This window comes from Lepidochelys kempii, chromosome 14, assembly GCF_965140285.1.
Source record: "Lepidochelys kempii isolate rLepKem1 chromosome 14, rLepKem1.hap1, whole genome shotgun sequence".
NCBI lineage: Eukaryota > Metazoa > Chordata > Testudines > Cheloniidae > Lepidochelys > Lepidochelys kempii.
In genome coordinates this window covers 19281747-19307338 of record NC_136393.1, presented here as the reverse complement: position 1 = coordinate 19307338, position 25592 = coordinate 19281747, and the positions used below count along the sequence as shown (strand labels likewise).

The 25592-nt window shown below is 41.1% G+C and overlaps 1 protein-coding gene across 3 annotated transcripts; it reads left to right on the top strand.

Annotated features, from left to right (window-relative positions):
- The first annotated feature begins 6900 nt into the window (after window positions 1-6900).
- Window positions 6901-23646, top strand: CYBC1 (cytochrome b-245 chaperone 1). Of its 3 annotated transcripts, none has more exons than XM_073311043.2 (8): window positions 6901-7120; window positions 11271-11397; window positions 11815-11919; window positions 12666-12707; window positions 14113-14186; window positions 15348-15444; window positions 19555-19699; window positions 21101-23646. In XM_073311043.2, the coding sequence occupies exons 2-8, from the start codon at window positions 11313-11315 to the stop codon at window positions 21234-21236; spliced, it is 684 nt and encodes a 227-aa protein (XP_073167144.1). In that variant the 5' UTR covers window positions 6901-7120; window positions 11271-11312; the 3' UTR covers window positions 21237-23646. The 3 variants fall into 3 exon arrangements, with proteins under 3 accessions (XP_073167144.1, XP_073167143.1, XP_073167145.1); XM_073311042.2 differs by having other exon boundaries at window positions 11267-11397; XM_073311044.2 differs by lacking the exon at window positions 11815-11919 and having other exon boundaries at window positions 6904-7120; window positions 11267-11397.
- The last annotated feature ends 1946 nt before the right edge of the window (window positions 23647-25592 follow it).

Genomic DNA, 25592 nt, shown 5'->3' with positions numbered 1-25592 from the left:
GGCAATAACAAAAATAGCAGGAAAGCTGCTTTGCCCACACCCTGCAGTGAGAAGGGAAGCTGTCTGTAGGCAGTATTTGGCTCTTTTGGTGCCCCAAAGCATAATTTAAAGTGCTGTTATAAATCAGAAAATGGCATACAGTAGAAACATGTAAACACTGTAATTATGCACAGTAGTATGAAGCCTCATATATCCTCTGCATGACAACTCTACACACATTCCCCTTAATGAGACAGTTAACATTAATGCCAAGTCATTGACATATAGAGAGATTGGAATAGCTTTTCGTGCTGTTCTTGAGTTTGTTTGTATGTAATATTCAACAATTACATAAGGGCAAAACTTCTTTCCTTTTATTTTTTTCCCTCTGAGTTTCTCTAAGATAGCTCCTTCTGGATTTAGGAAGATTATGGAAAAATCATGTAGATAAAATAAAATGCAAATGATAATTTCCTGTTTCTATAACTCTGGCTTTCATGATTTAGTAAGCACAGTACATGTTTCACTTCTCTTCTGAGGCCTTTGCCACTTTTTAGCCTTTAAAATGTAAATTACCTTGAATCTGTTTTCATGTAGATCCCAACTGGAAGCCTCAGCTGTAATGGTATTATTTACCACAAAAGTTTTCCTTCCCAAAACAGCAGATACACCCAACTCCATGAAAAAGACTTCTACAATTTCAGCCGCAGATCCTTATGCACCTGGATCACAGGTTCAACATTTTCCAGACATTAACACAAAGGTCAAATTCAATATTGAGATCTCTTTTCCATTTTATCTTTTTTTAAAAAACCAAATAAATGTGCAGCTATGCACATCTGGGCAGGAACATAAGAACGGTCATACTGGATCAAACCAATGGTCCATCTAACCCAGTATCCTTTCAATGCTAGGTGCTTCAGAAGGAATTAACAGAACAGGTAACCATCAAGTGATCCATCCCCTATAGCCCATTACCAGCTTCTGGCAAACATTTCAGAGATTGTGCATTGTGTGAAGTAGTACTTCCTTTTGTTTGTTTAAAACCTGCTGCCTCTTAATTTCATTAGGTGACCCCTGGTTCTTTTGTAAAAACGTAAGGTACAAATTTACAGACTAATTTTGGGTCTCTCTGTTTTTGGGTATCCAACCTGAAACATCTGTGACCCCAGACATTTATGGCCAGAGGTGCCAGCATTTGCATTTCCCATTGACTTTATTAGGAGTCATGAGTTTTTGGCACTTCTGAAAATCAAGCCAGGATGTCTCACATTGGGAGTCCTGAAGCTGAGGCATCCAAAATCAGTGGCCACTTTTGAAAATGTTAAGTGAATGTTACTGTACTCATATTGCGGAACTGGCACACAGCTCAGTTTGAGGTGTTCCTTTCATAGCTGTGACAGTCGGCATTTCCTGTGTTTCTGCCATCTCGATCACAAATGCTGTCGTTCTATTTTACTCTTAATGTCATTTTTTTCCCTACTGATATCACTCTCGGTCTGCAGCTGTGAACAGTGTTTGAAGTTAGAAGTAAGTCTCTAAACATCTCAAGACAAAGGATTATTAGAGGATGGCACTCCTCACGATAGTTTCAGGTTGTGAAAGGGTTTACTGGCCCTTAGATTATAATCTCTAAAATTGGCACAATTATTCTTCCATTATCAAATTAAATTATATATTTTTAAATTAAATATTTATTAACTTTTGAAGAGGAAATATTAAAGAATACTCCCATTTTTGAAATTTTTCTGTTTCCCTCATAGGCCTTTGGATTCCTACAGTAAAACAGCCACAATCCTCATAAAAACGGCAAGCTTCACACAAGCACATTCTAATAACATCTTGGAAACAGGCTACTTTTGACATTTTATAATTACACAATTATTCCTCTACTCCAGGAACACATACATAGATTTCCCCAAGATCAGCTGATTAAACTGCTAAGAACCGTCAGCTATTTTTGCTTTTGACTCTGCACACGCACCTAGATGGAATTGCGGGGGGCAGTAAGGCTGAGCAGAGACTATAGGAGGAGGGTGTAGCATATGAGGGAGAGAGCGGACTCTAAAAAAGCCAGCAGAGATGTGGAGGACAGGCAGAGTGAATGGATCATATAGGTTGAGTCAGGATGATTAAAGGATTATATTACTATAATTAGGGGCAGGAGGATTTAGAAGGGGCAGGAGGGTTAGAATTTAGCAGGGATGTGCAAGGCATGGGTGCCTGATGGAGAAATCCTGTGTCTCTGTGCTGAGGCATTAGCACTTGAAGCGATCTCCTGGCACTCCTGCCTCTACTTCCTGGCACACTTAGGCTGCAGAACCTTCATGCATCAATATCTTGACCCATAAAGGTTTGACACTCCTGGTCACTACTGCCTCAGCTCTCTGGAGCACCAGTCTGTAGCACCATGAAGGCAGAAGGTATTTGTGCTAAACCATCATCACATCAAGTGGCAAGTGCTCCTTTCAGTGCTGCTACCTTGCTGTGGAAGAAGTAGAAGCTGCAGTACTGAGTGGACCCTTTAAGTGCCAGTGCCTTCATGCAGAGGCATTGGGCTACCCCACACTGCTTGTATAGCTTTGCCCAGCCTACCCACAATCTCCCAACTCCTCCATACCTAATTTCCTCTCCTGCTCCCCACTTCCCAGTCACCCCTGGACTCTACAGCTTCCCATTCACCCATGTGCAGCTGGAATCACACGTGAGAAAGCTTGTTAAAAGCAGCCCATACCAAACCAGCACTCTGAGCCAGAGTTGTCAGTCGCAGCTTTCCCCACAGGCAAGAATGCTTTGAAAATTGTAAAAAGGGCAAATTTACGCTTTCACCCCTCACAACTGTCAGTTGGTTCAAGAACTGAAGAATAGAACCTATCATGGAGTATGATATTGAGCCAACAAGAAATCTTCAAGGCGCTCTAGCCCTTGAAAGTATATCTGTTATATGAAAATGTAGAACAAACATTGCAGCATTCTGTATGCAGGCAGGAAGATAGAACACTAAGTTGTGGACATGGAAGAGAATTTTACTGGGTCCAATCCTGCACTTCTTAATGCAAATTTTGCTGAGTAAGGAGTGCAGGAACAGGACTTATGCATGTGCATTTTCTTGATTATAAATGAATGGGGATAACAAGTTTTACAGTGTGGCATTGGTTTTATTAGTAGAATTAATTCTAACACAGTCTCATTAAACCTAGCAGAGTAGGTAGAGGGAGACTTTTTTCCTTATTTCACAGTAGGATCATGATTTATAGACTATCAATTAATGATTTTCTATTTAGTCTATTCCCCTTCCAAAAGTGAATATTATTGTACTGTGAAGATTCATAGATTCCAAGGCCAGAAGAGACTATTGTGATGATCTAGTCTAACCTCCTATATAACATGCATGGGCCATAGAACTTTCCCAAAATAATTTGTAGAGCAGGTCTTCTAGAAAAACATCCAATCTTAATTTAAAAATTGTCAGTGATGGAGAATCCACCACAACCCTTCGTAAGTTGTTCCAATGGTTAATTATTCTCAATGTCAAAAATTTACAGCATTTTTCCAGTCTGAATTCGTCTAGCTTCAACTTCTAGTCACTGGATCACGTTATACCTTTCTCTGTTAGACTGAAAAGTCCATTATCATATTTGTGTTACTTCTGTAGGTACCAATAGACTGTAATCAAGTCACCCCTTAACCTTCTCTTTGTTATTCTAAATAGATTGAGCTTCTCATGTTTATCACGATAAAGCATCGGGGGTAGCTGTGTTAGTCTGTATCCACAAAAACAACAAGGAGTCCGGTAGCACCTTAAAGACTTACAAATCCGTTAGTCTTTAAGGTGCCACCGGACTCCTTGTTGTTACTATAAAGCATGTTTTCTAATCCTTTAATCATTCTTGTGGCTTTTTCCCCTTTCCAATTTATCAGCATCCTTCTTGAACCACCAAATCTTTTTCATTCATTGCTTCCCAGGATAGAGTTCTCCACCATAGAAGTCTGGTCTACATTCTTTGTTCCTAGATAGCCATATTAAAAAGCATATTATTTGCTTGTGCCCAGTTTACCAGGCACTCTGTATCAGTGACCTACCATCTTCATTATTTACCACTCCCCGAATTTGTGTCACCTGCAAACTTTACCAGTGATGATTTTGTGTTTTCTTCCAGGTAATTAATAAAAATGTTAAATAGTGTAAAACCAAGAACCAGTCCATGCAGGACCCCACTGGACACACACCTGTTTGATGATGATTCTCTGTTTAAAATTACATTTTGAGATCTATCAGCTAATCAGCATTTAATCCGTTTAAAGAAACTAGAACGATACAAAATTAACATGGCACACATTAATCAAAACATCATATGGTATCAAGTCAAACGCCTTACAGAAGCCTACATATATTATATCAACACTATTACCTTTATCAACCAAACTTATACATTTCATTAAAGATATCAAGTTAGTTTAATAGGATCTATTTTCCATAAACACATGCTGATTGGAATTAATTATAGTAATATAATTAATCCCATATCAGCTGCTTCATTCTGTTGCCTGGGACTGATGTCAGAGTGATATACGCCTATAATTACCCAGATCATCCTGTTTACCCTTTTTAAAAATTAGCACAATATTAGCTTTCTTCCAATATTCTAGAATTTCCCCAGTGTTCCAAGACTTATTGAAAATCAACATTAATGGCCTCAGCTAGCTCTTTTAAAACTCTTGCATGGAAGTTATCCAAACCTGCTGATTTAAAAAATGTCTAGCTTTAGTAGCTGCTATTTAAGATCTTGTTTGCATTAATTTATTATTTTATCCGAAATTATAGCATGTAATATTTTTTTCCTAAACAAAAAACAAAAATTTTAAATCAGATTTTAAGCAATAGACAGGAAGAGTAAAGAGAGATAAAGGATTGAGGAATGTCTGAGAAGTCAGTATTTGTCAAAGCACATTTTATTAAGAACATAAGAATGGCTATACTGGGTCAGACCAAAGGTCCATCCACCCCAGTATCCTCTCTATCGACAGTGGCCAATACCTGGTACCCCAGAAGGGGTGAACCTAACAGGTAATGCTCAAGTGATCTCTTTACTGCCATCCATCTCCACCCTCTGACAAACAGAGGCTACGGACACCATTCCTTACCCATCCTGGCTAATAGCCATTAATGGACTTAATCTCCATGAATTTATCTAGATCTCTTTTAAATCCTTTTATAGTCCAAGCCTTCACAACGTCCTCAGGCAAGGAGTTCCACAGGTTGACTGTGCAGTGTGTGAAGAAGAACTTCCTTTTATTTGTTTTAAACCTGCTGCCCATTAATTTCATTTGGTGGCCCCTAGTTCTTATATTATGGGAACAAGTAAATAACTTTTCCTTATTCACTTTCTCCACACCACTCATGATTTTATATAGCCCTATCATATCCCCCTTAGTCTCCTCTTTTCCAAGCTGAAAAGTCCTAGTCTCTTTAATCTCTCCTCATATGGGACCCGTTCCAAACCCCTAATCATTTTATTAATAGTTAAACTGATTTTAAAAATACTAGAGAATTAACAACCCCAAGCATTCAAAAATCATGAGTCATTCCCCGCAAAAGCCATGAGATTGGCTTTAAAATCATGAGATGTACAAAAATAATAATGTTGGGGTTCTTCTTATTTGCCTTCTGGTTTTTTGAGCCTTAGGGTTTGCATTTTTAAGCTTTTCTGCATAACAAAGAGGACTAAAAACATACTTATAAAAATACATAAGATGAGATCACCACTTAATATCATGACTCCAGGAGCTGAGGGTTTAAGAAAAACATCATATATTGCAAGACATTTGATAAAATGATCAGAAGTGGCAACACTGTTACAATTTAGCACTAGCTTAAAAGTGAAAAACAAAATGTACTGTTTCTAATAAAAATTCACAAGGTATAGTAGCCTAATTTCTTTTACTGGGCTAACAGAAAGTATGGTTGCGTGAATACAAACCTTTGAGCCAAAGAAGTGTTGATATTGATCTCCAAATTCATGCACAAGTAGCTGTTCATATATGGACACATGTATATTAACAGCAAACATAGAAAAGCAGTGTTTTCTAGTGGTTAGAATAAGGAACCAAAAATCAGGATTCAGAGGTTCTATCTCCAGCTCTGTGACCTCCCAGGGCTTGGTTTTCCTCATCTCTTAAATAGAGATAACATACCCACCTCCATAGGGTCGTGAAGCTCAGTTAATGCACATAAGGCACTTTGGGATGGCAGGTGCTATAAGTGTAAGCTATTATGTGGTCATCATCAGTGACACCGTGGGGTCTCCTAGTCTCCTTGGTAGCTGTATAATGCATGAACCAGGGCCAGCATGTGGCCAGATGCTATGCTACAGTGACAGCTGTGGTATGCATACTCTGACTGAACAGGGCTGCCCAGAGCACAAACAATAGAACTAGCTGTTTAGGCCCCAGCTTCCCATGCAAGCTCTGAAATTCTTGCTCTACCACCTCCTATGAGGATGCACTCACCAGCACCCTTCTCACTGCCTCCAACCACAGCAGGGGAGGTCACGGTCCACTGCCTGAACTTCAAGGACTCTAAGTCCTGCAGACTGACCTCACTTAACAAAACCGTCCTCCTCCCTCCAGGAGTCTCCCTGGCTCTACAGTGTTTACCTAAGGCCTTCAGTGCAAGAGTGCCTCAGTCACCATCTTGGACTTGGGTAGCTGTAAGACCTTTACTTAACAGGCCATCTTGAATTTGGGCGGGAAGGAGTTAACGTAAGTTGCCATCTTGGATTTGGGCAGCTGTAATAACTTAATTTAACACGCCATTTTGGATTTGGGCGGAAAGGATTTAAAGTTGGTCGCCATCTTGGATTTAGGCACCAAGCACATACACAGAAGTTAATGGGTATTTTTTTCGCCGGGGGGGGGAATTTTTCTTGCCCGAAGCAAAAATGGCCGCCAAAGTTACGGCGCGTTTTGCGTATCGACACTCTAGCGCGCGGTGTTCAATCTCCGCTTTGATCGCCGAGGGCGCTCGGGTCCCACGACTCTATGGTGTGGCGCCTCCCGGCCGGATTCGGGAAGTAAAGTGAGCGGCGAGTCCCGTTCGATGCGCGTCTGTGTGGGGCTGCGCTGCTGCGGGAAGGAACCGGTCAGTGGCGGTGCTGCTTCCCCTCCCAGCGTGCGGGGGGAGGGGAGTGAGGCGGGCTGCATGGCGTGCGGGGCTGGGATGTGGGGGGCTAGGACAGTGTGGGGGGCTGGTGTTTCGGGAGGAGCAGGCTGCATGCGGTTGGGGTGCTAAGGTTTGGGGCGGGTTGCTGGGACTGTGGGGGCATGGGGAGGGATGTGGCTACATGGGAGGTGAGGTGGTGGGGAAACTCCAGTGTCTGATTAATGCATCAGAGGGGAGCTCAGTCCAAGCACATCTTCCCTTTTATTCTTGTTGCGGAAACGACGAGGCTGGGGCGAGGAGCAGGTATTAATAACCAACTGATGGTTGATAAAACGACAAGAGCCGCAGTATCTGGGGTACTAGGACGGGGAAAGGAATCATGAGGCACCCCCGCTGTTTTCCTCTGTTCGAATTGTAGAGCAAGCACAAAACAGTGAATGCTCTGCAGTTCTAGACCAGAAATATTTCCCACCTAGTATCAGCAGGGAAAGAAGAAGAGCTTGCTTTGGATCATGTTGCGTTTCAGTTGACAGCTGGACATTTGCCAGGAGATGTTAGAAAGTCTGGGGTCAGATTTGATTGGAGGGAGACCGATCCAGAGCAGAGAGGTAAAAAGGGATGAAGAACAGGAGTTAGAACTTAGAGACTAACCAATTTATTTGAGCATAAGCTTTCGTGAGCTACAGCTCACTTAATCGGATGCTCACGAAAGCTTATGCTCAAATAAATTGGTTAGTCTCTAAGGTGCCACAAGTCCTCCTTTTCTTTTTGCAAATACAGACTAACACGGCTGTTACTCTAAAAAGGGATGAATGATTCTGTGTTAGCAGATCTTAATGCAGGATGCTGACTTAGCTTTGGCTGTTTCACTGTTAGGTTCCGATGCACCTGCTGCGAGGAAGTATTAGCATCATGCCCAGAAAATGTTTTCATTTTAATTTTTTAAAAATCATTAATATATTTCTGTTTCGGTTTTATAATTTTTTTAAACTAAACTTTGTGTCTAAAGTGCCCAACAGTAAAAGTGTGTGCATGCTTCATGCAATATCCCAGAACAACAGGATGAGTAAGGAATCAAGATATGGCCATTTCTGTCTTCTCAGAACCTGGATGTGCATGAGCCTGTTTGGCTCTGTTTGCTTCCTAATGTCGATTCAAAATACTGTTGAGTGTGTTGTAAGGGATGTAGAATCCTGTAGTGTAGGTAGATAACATCCACTGAAAGTCAAATTTCTGCTAACTGATACTGCAGACAGGAATTGTTAGTTCAATAATGTAATAATGATACCTATAAGGTCTGATTCTGAGAGGTGCTGTGCAGCCACAACTCCACTGAACTCAATAAGAATTGTAAGTGCTCAGGATCTCCCAGGATAAAAGAACCATATAATGCTTTTCAAGCCAATGATCCCAAAGCACTATACCAATAAAAAGCCTCATAACACACTTATGGGGAAGGTCAGTATTATTTTAGAGCTGGATAAACGGAAAGGTTAAGTGGCTTGCCAAAACTCTCTCAGTGGCTGAATGGCGGAGCCAGAAATACAACCCAGGAGTCCTGACAGCCTCTGGCTTTAACCATTAGATGCACTGCCTCCACGTGGTACTGCATTATGTCATGCCGTGTCAGCTTTGCAGTGACAGCTAGAGCTCCTTCATCTGAGAGAGGGTGAAAATGCAGTAAGTCTTTAAGGCTACTTAAAGTAAGAAAAGTGGTGATTTATATAGTACTAGATTTGCTTGCAATTGCCTTGAGGCTTTAGTCTGTTTCTCCAAATAATCATAGAATCATAGGACTGGAAGGGACCTTGAGTGGTCATCTAGTCCAGTCCCCTGCACTCAAGGCAGCACTAAGTATTCTCTAGACCATCCCTGACAGGTGTTTGTCCAACCTGCTCTTAAAAATCCCCAATGATGGAGATTCCACAACCTCCCTTGACAATTTATTTCAGTGCTTGACCACTTTGACAGGAAGTTTTTCCTAATGTACAACCTAAACCTCCCTTGCTGCAGTTTAAGCCCATTGCTTCTTGTCCTATCATCAGAGGTTAAGAAGAAAATTTTTTCTCCCTCCTCCTTGTAACAACCTTTTATGTACTTGAAAACTGTTATCATGTCCCCTCTCAGTCGTCTCTTCTCCAGACTAAACAAACCCAATTTTTTCAATCTTCCCTCATAGGTCATGTTTTCTAGACCTGTAATCATTTTTGTTGCTCTTCTCTGGACTTTCTCCAATTTGACCACATCTTTCCTGAAATGTGGCGCCCAGAACTGGACACAATACTCCAGTTGAGGTCTAATCAGCGTGGAGTAGAGTAGAAGAATTACTTCTCATGTCTTGCTTACAATACTCCTGCTAATGCATCCCAGAATGATGTTTGCCTTTTTTGTAACATTGTTACACTGTTGACTCATATTTAGCTTGTGATCTACTATGATCCCCAGATCCCTTTCCACAGTACTCCTTCCTAAGCAGTCATTTCCCATTTTGTATGTGTGCAACTGACTGTTCCTTCCTAAGTGGAGTACTTTGCATTTGTCCATATTGAATTTCATTCTATTTACTTCAGACCTTTTCTCCAGTTTGTCCAGATCATTTTGAATTTTAATCCTATCCTCCAAAGCACTTGCAACCCCTTCCAGCTTGGTATTGTCTGCAAACTTTGTAAGTGTACTCTCTATGCCATTATCTAAATCATTGATGAAGATATTGAACAGAACCAGACCCAGAACCGATCTCTGCGGGAACCCACTCGTTATGCCCTTCCAGCATGACCGTGAACCACTGATAACTATTCTCTGGTAATGTGAGTAAAGGTAATGTGTGCAGTAGGTAGGATCATCTGTCTTCTAGATGACACTCTTGGGGAAGGCTGCACAACACTTCTCCCCTCTCTTACATTTAAGTAATACCAAGGTTGTGACACAAACCAAACAAATAGAGGAAATTCACAGTTAATGCTGGTATACCATCCACAGCCTGCTCTGCTGGACCTACTAAAAATGTTGTGGCATACACGGTATTTCATAAAAATAATGTGATCTCATCCCCTGTTCCGTGGGTTGTGGCTGCGTAGTCATCACCATAATGAGGAAAACAGTTTGAAAACGTATTGTCGTTTCTCCCAGTCCCTCTCCCCCCGCAACTAGTTCTCCACTAGAAGAGAAGTTTTAAACCTTCTGGAAAGCTATCCCCATTGTTGTCTCCTCCTCAGTGGTGGTAATCCATCCTGACCAAATCAGTCCACCCTCACACATGTCCTGCTGGAGCCCTAATATAAATCCTTTTATATGCTGAAGTCACCATAGGTAGAACAGAGTGTTTGTTGGAAGTCACAATTGCTCAAAGATTAAAATAATTTCTTGCCATGATTATTTGATGAAAATGATTTGTCTAGTCTTAATGTTTATAATTAGTGCCTCTCTTCTAATTCCCACCATCTTTCTTAATGTGTGTTGATCCTATTCTCTGGTTGAGGAGGGCTGCATATGGCTGTCTACAATACCACTCAGTTATATTCCTGAGTTTGCTGTAGGTATAGCTCAGTGCCTTGTGAAGTGCTTCTTCCTGTTTGGGCTGATCCTGCAGCGCTCGCAACCCTGGAGTGAGGGACTGAGTCGTGAAATCCTGTATCCTGTGTTGTGGTGTGCTGCCTAGTCCTGCTTTGGCTGACAGGCTGACCATTATTGTTGCCCTTTCCTGTTAACTGAAGAAATGCTTTGTACAAGAACTTACCACTCTCTTTCTATTGCTTTTCTTTTCTCCTGAGTTCACAATTGCTAGTTAATACAATGCTAATTTTATTTTGACAGCCAGTTTTGGAAACTCTTCAAAGGATATTGCTTATGCTAGGAATGAAGGGAACCTTAAAGAAAGAATGAGACATTTCTTACAGGGTTCAAATCTTTGTTAATCTTGTTTTGCAAGTCTCCATGGTGATTATTGTACAGTGTCATAAATGTGCATGGTATTTTACATGTAAGTAGAACACCATATCCTTGCCCTGGATAGATTACAATCTAGCTGGACATGACTGAAGGTTGTTTACAAATATTGGGGCATAGAAAGGAAGGACAAAGGGTAAAGCAATAACTTGTAAGTTCTTACTCCTTTTCATTGTCCAGCTAGGTTTCATGAGTGTTACTAGGCTGCAGGGAATTTCTCCTGAAGATGTACATGTTGCTTGAAAACCGCACAAGTTCCATTCTTCATTTGAAGAGATCACCTGGCATCAGATCTTGGTCTCTCTTTGTTGGTAAGACACTGATGATTCTTCCCCATACAAGAAGAGATGAATGAGCAACGTGGACCTGCTTTTCCCAGGCTTGTATTTTTATGCCAGCCACAAATAGTATGTATAGGACTAAATCCATTTAAATGCATGCTTTAAGGAAAGCGGGTTACAAATGTTTCCTGAGAGAAACCCTATTAAGATGACTTTTAAGATTTCTGGGAAGTATTATTTGGGAAGGTGAAATCACCTCAACTTTAGTCTCCACTAACACTTATGGATAGCCACTGACACTTATGGATAGCATGAAGACACAGCTGACTATTAATAAACCCTTGGGGAGAAATCTTGGGATCACAGAAGTCAGCAGCAAAACTCCCATTCACTTAAATGGGCCCAGAATTTCACCTCTGGCATTTATATAGCATTTCTTGTCTTAAGGGCACTGTGTAGACGTAAAGTATGAAGCCTCACAGCGCTTCCTGCAAGTTAGGTATGGTGCTTCTATCTCTGTTTTACACATGGGGAAACAGAATCAAAGAGTGGGTAAGTTGTTTGCCCAAGACTACACTAAGAGTTGGTAGTTGAACTCAGGAGATCCTGGTTCCCAATCCTATTTCCCAGTCAACTAGACCATACTGTCTTTTAATACTGTAAACAAATTTTGTCAAACTGGCAGCCTGGGTCCACATTATAATTAAAGCAAGGCATTCCAATGCATGAGGTATTGTCCAACAATTGTTTCTTGGATATGTGACAGCATTTGGCAACCTTTATGACACAGGTGTACGCCAACAGTGCATGCACAGGTTTCTGTTGGTCCCACAGAGCACGGTAGGCTATCTTGCAGCTAAGAATAGACTTTTTAATATTCATGTCCTCAGTACTCAAAGTAGTGCTATCCTTGCAGGGGAAGCGAGATTTAATGGTTAGACTTGCTGGGAGTTGGAGCTTCTGGTTCTGTTCCTGATTCGGTCACTGTCTTGCTGTCTGACCTTAGGCAAGCCACTTTTTCCTATCTGTACCTCAGTTTCCCCATTTTAAAAATATGATATAATTACATGAAAGAGAGAGAATTATATTTTATTTAATACAAAATGCTTTATTTGCTCTCTGCATTGAGAGAGAGTAACAATCAAAAGGGACAACAAAGCTGCAATCAAAGCTAGCTCTTCTTTCCATGAGAATTAATGGATATAACTTAGGTGCGTGTATATGTGTGAATTAAATAAAGGAATTATTAGATATCTCGAGTTACATGTTTAAATCATACCTGTCCCCTCTCTTTCCAGGAATATCTTCCATAGGTCTGGCTGCTGCTTATTACAGTGAAGGTAATGTCCGGTTACTTTATGGAGAGTTTTATTCTTTCCTGTTGGAATTTTCTTTCATATGATGATTTTCTCCCCTAGCTTCCACCTGATCCCCCCCCTTAATATCTTGTACTTTTTTTTTTTAACTTATAAAGTGCCTACCATAAACTCTTGGAGCTGGTACAAATCTTAAAACTTGGCAGCATCCTTCCCCAGACTTACCCCATGATCTTCTATTTTTCTCCCTCTTTAGTTATTTCCGCAGCTCCGTTCCAGCCTTGCTTTCCCACATCCCCAGAGTATTTATAACAATGATACTTAGCACTCTGTAATGCTTTATGTTTCAATACATTTTACAAACCTTAGCTAGTAGGTACTTTTAACTCCACAGGGAGGGTAGATATTGTTAAAGTTCTGCCAGCAAACTGAAGAGTGTACCATGCCTCTGATGGAAGTACTTCTCTCTGGATGCTATTAAGTCACTCCTGCCAGAGAGAACTAATCCTTGGGGCTCATCAAAAATTTGCTCTTTATTTTTATCTGTTCTTTTGGGAATGGATCAGATTGCACCAAATGCTCCCCCCTCCCATCATAAATAAACAAGCTGAAGAGCATCCTATAAGCCTCCATCTTTGTTTCAAATGACACAACTGGAACAGTGCGTTATACTAACAATATAGTCAGTATATTTTTCCAGGACAAAATTCAGTGAAACCTATATGAGGCGCCACCTGTAAAAGACAATATCCTTTCTTAAGAGACTGTGCTGGAGTCTCCCCAAACGTACTGAACCCAGTTCTGCTCCATCTTTAGTAAAAGACCTTTGTCAAGCAATTGATTGTTAGTTCCTAGAGCAGTCACTTAAGACAGATTGCACTGTGTAAACATTTCCAGCATGTGACATTTTATATATGTGTTTGCCAAGATGTGCTGACTGCTTCCCTTGTTGGTCTGAAGAAACATGTTTGTTTCAATAAATTAATATCCCCAGTCTCTCACCCCTGTTCTCTGCAGTACAAAGGGGATTTATCATATGGGTTATCACAGGCTAAGGAGGAACGTGTTTATGGGAGCCCCTTGTTAAAGTATTTCAATATCTCAAGTTCTCAGGAAAAAAAATCATATCCACAACAGAACTATGTACAATCCTGCCAGCAACAAATATGTTGTTCATTCTGTATAGCACTGATTCCAGTGTTTTTAAAACAACAACAAAAAACTTTCTACAATGGAATAACTTCTGCTTTTTTTGATCCTGGAAATACACTATTAAAATACTGTATCTTACTGTTGAAGAAGAAAACATCTGTCATGAAAGGCGCATTTCTTTCTTATTTGCTCCCAGAGTGGGTGTGTCATCTTTATTACTATCTTTTGCTTGCTATTCAAACAATGTATTTAATACTGTGTATCTTGTATTGATCAGACAGCTTGGGATGGAAACTCTTCTATATAGCTGGGTGTCTCTTTGTGGCTGCACAGAATCTGGAGGAGTGGGAGGTAAGACACATGCTGTGAACTCAGAAGACAGGAAGTGGGTTGTGCTGACTTCAAGTATTTGTCGGCTGTCGATTTCAGCAACCAGATAATCACTAATATTGTGTAATCCAAGTAAACAAGTTACACTGTCAGACACTGTTGAGAAATGTAGCCATATTGGTAACTTATAATAAATGTTAACTGTGAGGGTAATCTTTATACTGATAATACAGGAAACATTGTTAAAGATGAACTGGTGTTTAAAGACAACACTTAGCCAAACATATCTGTCGTATTTTTAATGTTTTGTGTAGAATATTTTTGCAATTATAAGCTGAAATATTTGCAACATGTGATTTTCATCTAAGAGAACAGGAGTAGCACATGAAGTTACTAGTGTAAGCTTCCTGCACATGCTGTCCGTGCTAGTTGGTAGGCCCCCCATGTCACTATAGGACAGATCTACCTCCAGTCCCACTCAATATTTTCCCACTCTCAGGAGAGTGCTATTTGTGATTTTTTTTTTATGATGTTGACAACTGTCCATCAGAAACTGGACTGATGTTACCAACTCATTTCACAAGCAGTTGGAAGATTGTCATTGTACTAACCCATGCTGTACTTGAATAAATGACCCAGATGCGAAAGATGCCCTGTTCCATTACCGGTCCCTGGAGCCATCTAATCCTTGGGATGTTTTCTTTTTAATGTAAACATCACCATATCATGTAAGTCCAAAAATTTGCCCAGTTGGTAATGTCACTGTTATTATTGAAAGGTGTAGGTAGATTTTATGTTCACAGTAGCCTGGGGGTTGTGGGACAACAACACACACACACTTAAAGAGCAAGTTTCAGTTTCTGTAAGGTGTGACATCTTGTCTTAAGGTCAGGGACAGTTTACAGTTAAAGGAGAATAAAACCACTTAAACCCTATCCTGGAAAGAGGGTGTGAGATTCAGACAAGTCTGGTTTGAGGGGAAGCCAAGAATAAAATGTTGACTTCATAATCCAGTAATGGGACAGGAGTGAGTAAAAGTAAAACTATTAAGTTCATATTGCTGTGATAACAGAAACTAACTCTACAGGTGAGTGTTGGGCTGTTTATTTTTTGGAGGTTGTAAATGCCACCTTCCAACTTAAAAGAAAAGGATACAATTGATGCTGTGTTGCTATTTTACAGGAAGCTGTATTTGACAAGGACAAGGGAAAGGTCTTCCTTAAAACATTCAACCTTTACAAAAAAATATTGACCCTCTCAAGAGCAGGCCACGAACAAGGTAAGAAAGTAGGTGTTTCTGTAGGTACCAAGTGTTACTCCTGGGGGAATTCTGCACCAAAAAATTAAAAATTCTGTGCACAATATTTTAAAACTCTGTGTATTTTATTTGTCAAAATAACACAATAAAATCACAGCAGTTTCAATTATTTTTGATCATTTATTTCAAAATACCTGTCAGCAAGCATGTCTGTAACACTACAGACAACAAAAAAGATTCAGGAAATGTTTTTTGACAAATAGATTCCTTACTAGGCATATTAATACAGAACTCTGAGTAAAAATTCATTTAAACTACAATACAGAACTGTATTTCCCACACCCCTCAGAAGCAGTGCAAAGGCTTGGGGGAGTCAGGGGTAACTGAGGAGCTGAGGGAGAGGGAAGTAAATTGCTGGGAAGGAGCCTGGCTGTGAACTTGGAGGGTTGTTGGGTATGGGTGGGAAAAGTATGGAACAGGTGTTTTTGGGATGCAGGAAGGGATTGTTAGGGAGCTTCCCCTATGTAGACCCTGGCTGACCCCTAGCCTCTCCCATTCAGTCAGGCACATCTGCCCGTGTCCCCATCTGTTCCTGCACTCCCATGTGTCCCTCCACCCCCACTCAGAAACCTACTCCTCCCCCATCCCCATGTGGCCCTGCACCCCCCATCCCTATGTGTCTCTGTGCCCTCACTCAGCCACCCCCTGTCCCTATGTGTCCCTGTACCTCCTTCCCCTGTCCCCATGTGTCTCTGTGCCCCCACTCAGCCACCCTCTGTCCCTATGTAGCTCTGTAGCCCGACCCCCATCACCATGTGGCCCTGCATCTCCCTCTCCCCTGTGGCCCTGTGCCTCCACTCCCATTCAGCCCCTGCCCCGGTCTGTCCTCCCCCACTAGCCCTTATGAGCCCCTGTCTGACCCCCCCCAGCACCCCACGCTGTCTGTTTCCCCATAACCCCTGTCTTCTGAGCTGGCCTGACAAAGGCAGGCTCTTTCTCTTCCCTCGCTGGCCAGGAGCTGCTGTTTTTTTTTTTGTATCTCCACAGTGCCCTCTGGTAGGCAAAAGATGGAACTGCAGACGATATTTTCTGTTGGGAGCTGCTGCTGTTCTTGCGCCACAGCATTCTCTAGTGGGCAAAAGGGGAAACCGTAGCAACATTTCGGCAGAAGCTTTTTTCTGCGCAAAAAAATTAAAAATATGTGTGGCTAATTAATTATGCGTGCATGCAGTAGCATAGAATTCCCCCAGGAGTAAAGTGTGAGAGTTGGGCAGAGAAGGAGGAATTATGTGCAGATCTTTTTATAAACTATTCTAGAGTTCTGCACTCAATCAACCATTTCCATCCATTCCTAGCTCTTTGGTTTCCAGAGAGCAGATGCCACCATCATGCTAAGCTGCAAAAGCATTCTGGGTATTAAAATGCAAATGGGCATACCACATTGCTAAAGGTCTCTTATACAGTATAGCCAGAGCGCACAGATTTTTTTTTTTTTACACTACTATAGGGCTTTCCTGGGCATATTGGCATTTGTGGCTGTATTTTACTCAGTTTTAATGTACTGAAATCTGCAGTGTGCTTTGCAAATATTGATGGTGAGAGATACTGAAATCTAGTTGTTGGAGCAGGGGAGTTGAGACTTCTAGGTTCTAATCCTAATTTGGCACTAATTCACTGTGCAGCCTCGGTTAGATCTCCTAAACCCTGTGTCTCCTTGTCAGAAGGATAGCATATGTATCTTACAGCAGTGTTTTGGGGCTCCATGCATGTATGTAAAGCAACTGGAGATCCTTGGGTAAAAAATGGTGTAGAAATGTAGAGTTATATTTCTTTCCATTTTAAGATACCATATTTATTGTTAGGGTTCAGAGTAGCAGCCGTGTTAGTCTGTATCCGCAAAAAGAAAAGGAGTACTTGTGGCACCTTAGAGACTAACCAATTTATTTGAGCATAAGCTGAAGTGAGTTGTAGTCTCTAAGGTGCCACAAGTACTCCTTTTCTTTTTGCATATTTATTGTGCGTGTGCACGCACAGCTACAGATGGTATATCATTACTGGATCTCTGTTTCTGGGTACAGTTTACTGTCCATCCCTGCTTAGAAAATGCAAGACAGAAAATCCATTTAATTAATCTGCATTTCCTGAAATCAAACCCAGCTCTTAAAGGCTTTGGTCACTTCACGGCATCGAGCAGTTGCTTTCACTGAAGCTCTAGAAGCTGCTCTTGGATAGCACAAAGAAGAGGGGAAACTTGATTCACTTTGTGATGTACACATGGGAGCTGGTACTGGGGAGAGTGCCAGGATGATGACAGGTTTCAGAGTAGCAGCCGTGTTAGTCTGTATTCGCAAAAAGAAAAGGAGTACTTGTGGCACCTTAGAGACTAACCAATTTATTTGAGCATAAGCTTTCGTGAGCTATAGCTTATGCTCAAATAAATTGGTTAGTCTCTAAGGTGCCACAAGTACTCCTTTTCTTTTTAGGATGATGACAGTGTTGAAAAGCAGCACCTCAGAAGCAACAGAAGTTGTGGGTGACCTTCGTGTTATCTGAAAATTTGGTTTTGGTAACACTATACATCAGAAATAAAAATGAGAAACTGGGACAGGATCAGTTCTCTTGCTGCCATGCTAGAGAAATGAGTGCTGTTTGGGGATCTCTTCCTTGAGTGGGATATGCAGTGAAAGCAGCATTTTTAGGTTTATGTGACACGAGCATCTGGGGTTGCTTGTCGGAAGGAGGAATCCCAAGGGAGCTTCAGCCTGTCAGGGACCTGGAGGATGAGAATTAGAAATAAATATATTCACAAACATGGTGACTGATTTTTTTTCTTTTATACAGCTCTAGACACTCGGGTACAGTGGTGAGGAGCATAGTATAAATCAGTGAATGACTAGAATAGAAGTATTATCACTGGAGAATTCCTGCTCACAGCCTCTGTCGTAGCTATAGCTAACAGGCTACTCTTTTTCCTGTTGCATCGTGCACTCCCATGTTGGTTTGTTACTCTGCAAGATGGTCTCTTAACCCTTGATACAAGTAGCTTCCCCCACCAGGCTGAGTTTAATTCTAGATTGAGCTAAAGTAGTGCACACTACAGCAAAAAGAAGTGTTGATAATGGTATGGCTGGGCTTGGGGAACAGCAATTAAAAAACAAAATCCCTCAGACTATTCTGAGAACACACCATGCAAAATCCTAATATCCGTTTTTAAAAATGTGAACTTATCCAGGAAGGCTCAGTTTAAATGTTGCATCTGGTTTCCACTGAGCTTTCTGCATCTGATTCAATTGCATAGCTGCAGTGACAGTAGTCAAACCCAGGTTAAGTGACTTGCTTGAGGTCACAGTGAGCCTTGGCTATATTGGAACTAGAACCCAGGATGTTCTTGACTTCCAAACATATGCTCTCCTTGCTTGACTAAATCAAACTGCTTCCTAATATGTTTAAATAGTTGGGAGCTTTTAGTGGCTTCAAAGCATTTAGAACCTCCTTAAATATTATGATGAAATTTCAAACAGATTTTGGGGGAGGGGGAAGGAAGGAGTGAGTGTTAATGTTCATGAACTTCCCCTTTTTTGTGTCCTGAACAATAAGCGAATGTTTTCTCAAGAGTAGGCATTTGTACCAGAAACAGAGAGCAAATGCTAATTAACATGGAGACCCAGAAGCCAGGAGATGCTCTGAAAGTGACTGATCTGAATGGTGAATTTTACAACACCTGCTCAGTCTCAATACATTTAACAGCTGTTAACTACCTGATACAGAAAACAGTTTGAACTGTCTTTAATGAAAGAGGGAAAAACAGCAGGAAAGCATAAGTAATAAATGGATGATTGTCAATATTTGGGCAGCTGTACCAGTTCATTAGAGCAAACTACACCAGTTGGTGCATTCTGCTTTGCATCCAGATCCAGGTTTGTTTGCCCTCACCACAGTTGATGGTGTTTGGGATCCCAGAACTGCGGCGTAGAGCACACCCAGTGGAGTGGGAGGAGGGCAGCAGTACTGAAGCCTTGCACAGAGGCTCATTATTATTAAAGCAGGGAGAGGGAGCCCAGTCACATAAGTCAGAAGTGGCAATGTTGGGAATGGCTGTAATTGATGTTCTTCCCCTGCTTTTGCTAACAGTGGCGGCTTCGCTGCATGAGATTCGAGATGTGAACGTGGAAGAGGAGAAAGTGCGTTACTTTGGGAAGGGTTACCTGGTAGTGCTTCGATTTGTCACTGGATTTTCCCACCCCCTGACCCAGAGTGCAGTGATGGGCTGTAGAAGGTATGAGCTATTCTTTTCGATTATGAGTGTGTGTGAAAGAGGAGTAGGTGTTAACTATAGGGCCAATGGCTGGATTATAGGAGGCTGTTGGGAGAATTGTCCAAGATCTGTTGGTAGTTTTATTTAATCTAGTTTTAGGATTATTCAGGTTATGCTTTTCAAACCCTGACTGATTTGAGTCTCAGGCATTTGAGAATAAGAGCAATTGTGTAATGAAATCTATAATATTAGACATTCTAGGCCTCTAATAGTTTTTTTATTACTTGTAGTTCAATCAAAAGGAAAAGAGGCCCCTTGATTATTGCTGTTATTTATACTGAGGACCCATTGTGATGGGCACTGTACAGACACATCATAAAAAGACAGTCCCTGTTCCAAATTGCTCACAGTTTTAGTATAAACGAGATACAACAAAAAGACTCAAAGTTGAGACTCAAAAAGAGAACTCAAGTTGGCAATGAGATTTGTAAGTGTAACAAGCAGCTGTCACAGCCATTGCTGAGTGTTTTGTAGGCCTCACAGCAGAGGTGAATTTTAAGGAGAGAATAGACAGGCTTCTATCTTGCTGTTTCTATGATATTATTTTTATAGCTATTATTTTCTCTCTCCAGAAGGAAACACGTGTACAGGTCACCCTATCGCTTTGCTTGTCAGAAGCATGTGGTGTCTTGAGATAGGTTGAGAGTGATAAATGAACCTTACAAAATGTTTAAGTGCTTTAGATAAACCATTTAAGAGTAATTGACTTAATGGGAGACCTTAAAATCTTGCATCATATCTTAGTAGCAATAACTTTATCAGATACTTCTGTGTGGCAGGAAGTGTGTTGAAAGCTAAGTAGACCACTTAACTTCAAGTGCATTTATACTCCCTAAAAGTGCTGCTCCCTGTGTGTCTTCAAGTTAGAACTGTGTTTTTGCTTACCTCATTCTTTCTCCTGTTAGCAATGCTGAAGTAGTGCAGCTATGAGAGAGTGAGGCAGATTATCGTCTGCCTCGTGCATAATAAGTACAATTATTAACTAACTAAGGAATCTTTATTACTAGTGATAAAAAGCAGAAAGAATTCCACAGGTTCTTTAGCTTTCAAGGGAATGTAAAGCAGGGGCTGTTAGAAAATATTCTGACTTGTGAATGGAAACCTCATCTTGTCTGAAAGTCATTGGGAGAATGGAACTCATGAAGTTCCACTTTAGTCACTTTTCTGATTATAATGGCAGTTTGGAAAAGTTGCACACAGCTTATGAATCTGGACAGGCCCTATTCGAGTTACTAACCATAGTCTTGTTCCACATATTGACTGGGCCTTCAGATATATATGTGTTCAGCATTGAGTGCGTTTGCTCTGGCTCATCAGCCCCACACCTCCATTAATTTGGACATAATTCATTCCTTTCCATAGTGATGTGGAAGCAGTTGCCAAGCTCATTACCGGGTTTCTGGAACTGAACAAAGTAGAGAACCATCAAGATCTGTCGCAGAGCAGTGAAACGGATGCCAGTGATGCAGACGAACCCAAGGACGAGTATGAACAGTAATAATGAAATTAAAAAAGCTGAGCCCTCTGAATGCTTGGAAGCTGTATAGGCTGCACTGCATCTAAGAAGTCCCCTCATGATTTGGTGGCTTGGTATCTTCCCTATGTGAGAATTTCTCTGCCTTGACAGCTGCAAAAATCTGAGTTGGAGTGCCTGATGATGCCGAATTGCTTTAAATTCCTGCATCCCCATAAACTGTTCTTCAGCTGGAAGCCTTAGTATGGATTTGTTCGTACGTGGCTTGCATAGACTCCAAAGCAAATACTATTTTATCTGTTACTTTGCCTTATAGTTTGTAGGTGTTGACAATGCTGGCTTTGGAACTTTGTCAGCTCCTCGTAATTAACCTAGGAAAAATTATGTACTTACGAATTGGTTTGAACTGGTTGATTGCATTCCACAGTTATCAAGGTGATAGTCACACATTTAAACTTCTGGTTGCTGTAAATATTCATTGCAGGTACAGTGTATCTGGACTTAGAAAGACTGAATTAGTGACTTTATATTATAATGTCAGATTCTATTACTCTTGTTTAAAGGAAAACTCCAATGTGGTACAGATATTTAAATCCTGTCATTAAATTCAAAGAGTTAATCCCTTAAAAAAATTGCTTTTAAACATATTAAAATAGTAAATAATCAAAAAGATAGCCACTATCTTGGCAGCTTTGATGATGCAAAGTACAGTAGGACTGAAGAAGTTACTTACAATTAGAAACCAACAGAAATAAAAAAATTTGAAAGTGGCGGTCCAGAATTTCTGATATAAAATTGGTCCATTTCATATGTGGCTTATTCCTCCTAGATTAGGCAAAGAGGGGTGATTCTTTTTAAATAAAATATAATAGCACTTGCCTCGCAATCGCTTTGAAATGTTTTAATTTCCTATGCTGCTGTTTTAGGGATGGGCATTGTCTCCAAATAAAACAGTAGTAGACATGGGAGCCTCGAGTCAGGCTGCTTTACATATTTATTTTTTAAAAATCTGCTACTGCAGGGCAAGTCCACCATGTTTTTTTTTTCTTCAAGTGCCAACTGCTAAAATAAAGCTTCAGCCTAGCTCTATCAATGTTCCCTATTTTAAAAGTTTTTGATGCATTAGATAAGACTTTTGTAGCATTGGATACTCTCTGTTAAGAAGGATGGGACAGCTAGAAATGTCAGTGCTTTGTGACCAAATCTTACCCCCAAATATGTTGTGATTGTTTTCCTCTTTTCTAAGATCTTTTTCCCATGTGGTGAAATATATATTTTTTTGATACATGGTTCTTGCTTTTTTTTTAAGAGTAGATTTTGGACAAGTTACCTCTGCCTTGATCAGAAAGTTATATCTAGAGCTCAAACTCCATTCATTGTGTCTATACCAAACTGTCATTAGTGAGAAGGAAACAAAGGTGAATGTATTGGGCCAAACTAACTTCAACATGATAAAATTGCTTGTATCATAATCTACCCTTTTTTGTTTAGGAGATGCACAAAAGCATCAAGCCTTGAATATCCCAGCATTCAAACTGGGAGGTGCACTAAACACGAAGGAGGAGGTGTAAGATTAAAAATGTTAGCTTTAAGCCAGATTGACATGATATGGTCAGTATAAAGGATAAGTGTAGGTAAGTTCAAATCAAATAGTTAAACCAAGGTGAAAAAGGAATGTATTCAAGTGGCATTACTTGGTATAGATTATTTAGGAAATGTCTTAGCAGTTTGATATTATAGTTACTGGAATTTAACTTTTTAATTAGGATTACAGTCCACTGCTTTATACGTGTTACCTATTAGTATTTCACAGACTGGTATTAGGGTTGATGATGGTTTGAGTCAGCAGGAGGAGATCTGAAAGGCACACTAGGAATAAAGCCAGGCTAGGTGCTGACTTTCTTGGCAGTAAGTGTTACAGCAGCAGTCTATGAGGGAGTTGCCTATCTGTGCCTGAATTTCTGTTTTGAGGTTTCTTCCCAATTTTAGGGAATAGAGGCAGGCAGGGTGGGTGGGCTGGTGGGGCAAGCCAAGGAGAGGTTATTTACCTTACAGAAACTTGCATGAGCATGACCATCCAAACACAACTGTGCTAAAATTAAATAGATAAAATAACTAAACAAAATAAAAGAAAAACACTAAATAAATTGCTATGTTAAGAAAAGGCAGAAAGCTGAGAACAGTGGACATGCAATCTCTCCACTTCAAGTTGCAGGCAGTTGAGAAGGAACTGAATGGCAGTGGGTCTGTGCCTTCTTACATGCCCTCTTGGGAAGCATGAGAGGCTGTTCTGTGGAGGCATGGGCCCGCAGACACTGCTTTGCATAATATGGTCAAAAGCGCATGGGCATGTGGCACATCCTATGGTACGGCATCCATAGGGGGACACACTCAAAGAACAACAAGTGGTTTCAGTGGGAGATTGACTAAGAGTTTGATTCTGCAAAATTTTGAGCACGCTAGCTTCAGTCCAGCAAAGCATGCAAGAACATGCTTATCTTTAACTCAAAGGGAAAGACAGGACTAAGATCCTAACCTCTGCCTCTCCCTGTGGGTCCAGCGGGTGAGCAGGCATGAGATGGAGAAGTCATGGTCTTACTGCTGACTTCAAGGGTGAATTAAACCAGTGGTTCTCAACCAGAGATACGTGTACCCCTGGATGTACACAGAGGTCTTCCAGGGGGTACGTCAACTCATCTAGATATTTGCCTAATTTAACAACAGTCTACATAAAAAGTACTAGCAAAGTCAGTACAAACTAAAATGTCATAGAGGCAATGGCTTCTTTATACTTCTCTATATACTATACACCAATAAGTACAATATTTATATTCCAATTGATTTATATTATAATTATATGATAAAAAGGAGAATATAATCAATTTTTCAGGAATCGTGTGCTGGGACACTTTTGTATTTTTATGTTTGAGTTTGTAAGCAAGTCGTTTAAGAGAGGTGAAACTTGGGAGTATGCAACACAAATTAGACTCCTGAAAGGGGTACAGTAGTCTGGAAAGGTTGAGAGCCCCTGAATTAAACGATAATGGCATATGCTGCTAGTCAGATAACTGAGAATGGAGGAGCTGTCTGCAGGACAGAAAGAAGAGGGCCTGCTCTTATTGGTAAACAGGAAGGGACGGTGTGGCTACAAGTTTTGAGAATTAAAGCAGGCATCTGCCAGTCTAGGTGCTAGTGAAGCTCCTTCAGCCTATAAGGTGACTCCCAGTCCAGGGGTGCTGGAACAATTTTCATAGTGGGGGTGCTAATGGTGGAAACCAGGTATTTGGTGTTCAAGCCAGGGGGTGCACGAGCACCCCTAGTTCCAGCAGCACTGTCCCAGTCCCTCCCAGATGCCAGCTGGGGTTGGGAAGCTGCATGTACCAATGAAGATAAATGAATCTGAAGTGTGTTAAAGTCTAATTTGGGCTTTATTTTTAAGGCACATCTGTAAAGGTAAGGGGGGAACTCACATCTCTAAAGCATTCTATAGTGGGATGGTAACATTTTAAACAGTTGGGCCTTTATTTAAATTCCTTCCATTTCCCATCATGAATAACATTGCTTCTCATTAGAGCACTGGACTGGGACTCAGGTGCCCTGATTTCTATTCCCAGCTGGCTACTGGCCAGCTGGGTGACCTTGGACAAGCTACTTCACCTTTCTGTGGTTCAGTTTCCCCACCTCTAAAATGGAGATAATGATGCTGACCTCCTTTGTAAAGTGCTTTGAGATCTACCGATGAAAAGAATTACAAAAGGGCTTATCTGAACGGAACCAAATGTCCTGAGGCTAACCCATCCTTGTTTATTCCCCAGAAGCCCAGAGCAAGGCATATCATATACAGTGAACCAAAGGCCCAACCTCTTTGAGGCAAGGACATTTGGAGTAGGAGTGTAGAAAATAGCAGTATTTATCCACAGTGGACAGCTTGCATAGGAGATATTGAAATAGACAGCAGAATAGCTCACTAGTTACAGCATTCACCTCAGGTGGCAGAGGGGACTTGAACCAGGGCTCTCCTACATCCCAGGTGATTACCTTAACCACTGGGCTAAAAGTTGAAGGAAGGCCTCCCTCCTGCCCAGCTTCTTGCAGCATAGGTGTCTATGTAGAGGGTTCACAGCTGAGAATCCCAAGTAGAGGGATGCACGTCCCTGCAGCCAGCACTTAAGCACCTGTCTCCAAGAGGGATGGGCTTAGCACGCCCCCCTCCGGTTACTGGCTACCTTAGGCAAGGAGCTGCTGCCTAGTGAGATAGCTTTTGTGAATCCCATTCTACAGTGCCTCGCCTCATTTATTGTAGCTCTCTGCCTTTCTCAGTAGTTCAGATATATGCTAATTTCAAAGTAGACGTTACAACTTGGCCCCATGCTCATTCTT

Coding starts and splice junctions, on each gene's coding strand:
- CYBC1 (XM_073311043.2), top strand. CDS start 11,313: ATGTACATGTTGCTTGAAAACCGCACAAGTTCCATTCTTCATTTGAAG. Junction 15,445..19,554: donor AAGAGCAGGCCACGAACAAG/GTAAGAAAGTAG, acceptor TTTTGCTAACAG/TGGCGGCTTCGCTGCATGAG. Junction 19,700..21,100: donor GCAGTGATGGGCTGTAGAAG/GTATGAGCTATT, acceptor TCCTTTCCATAG/TGATGTGGAAGCAGTTGCCA.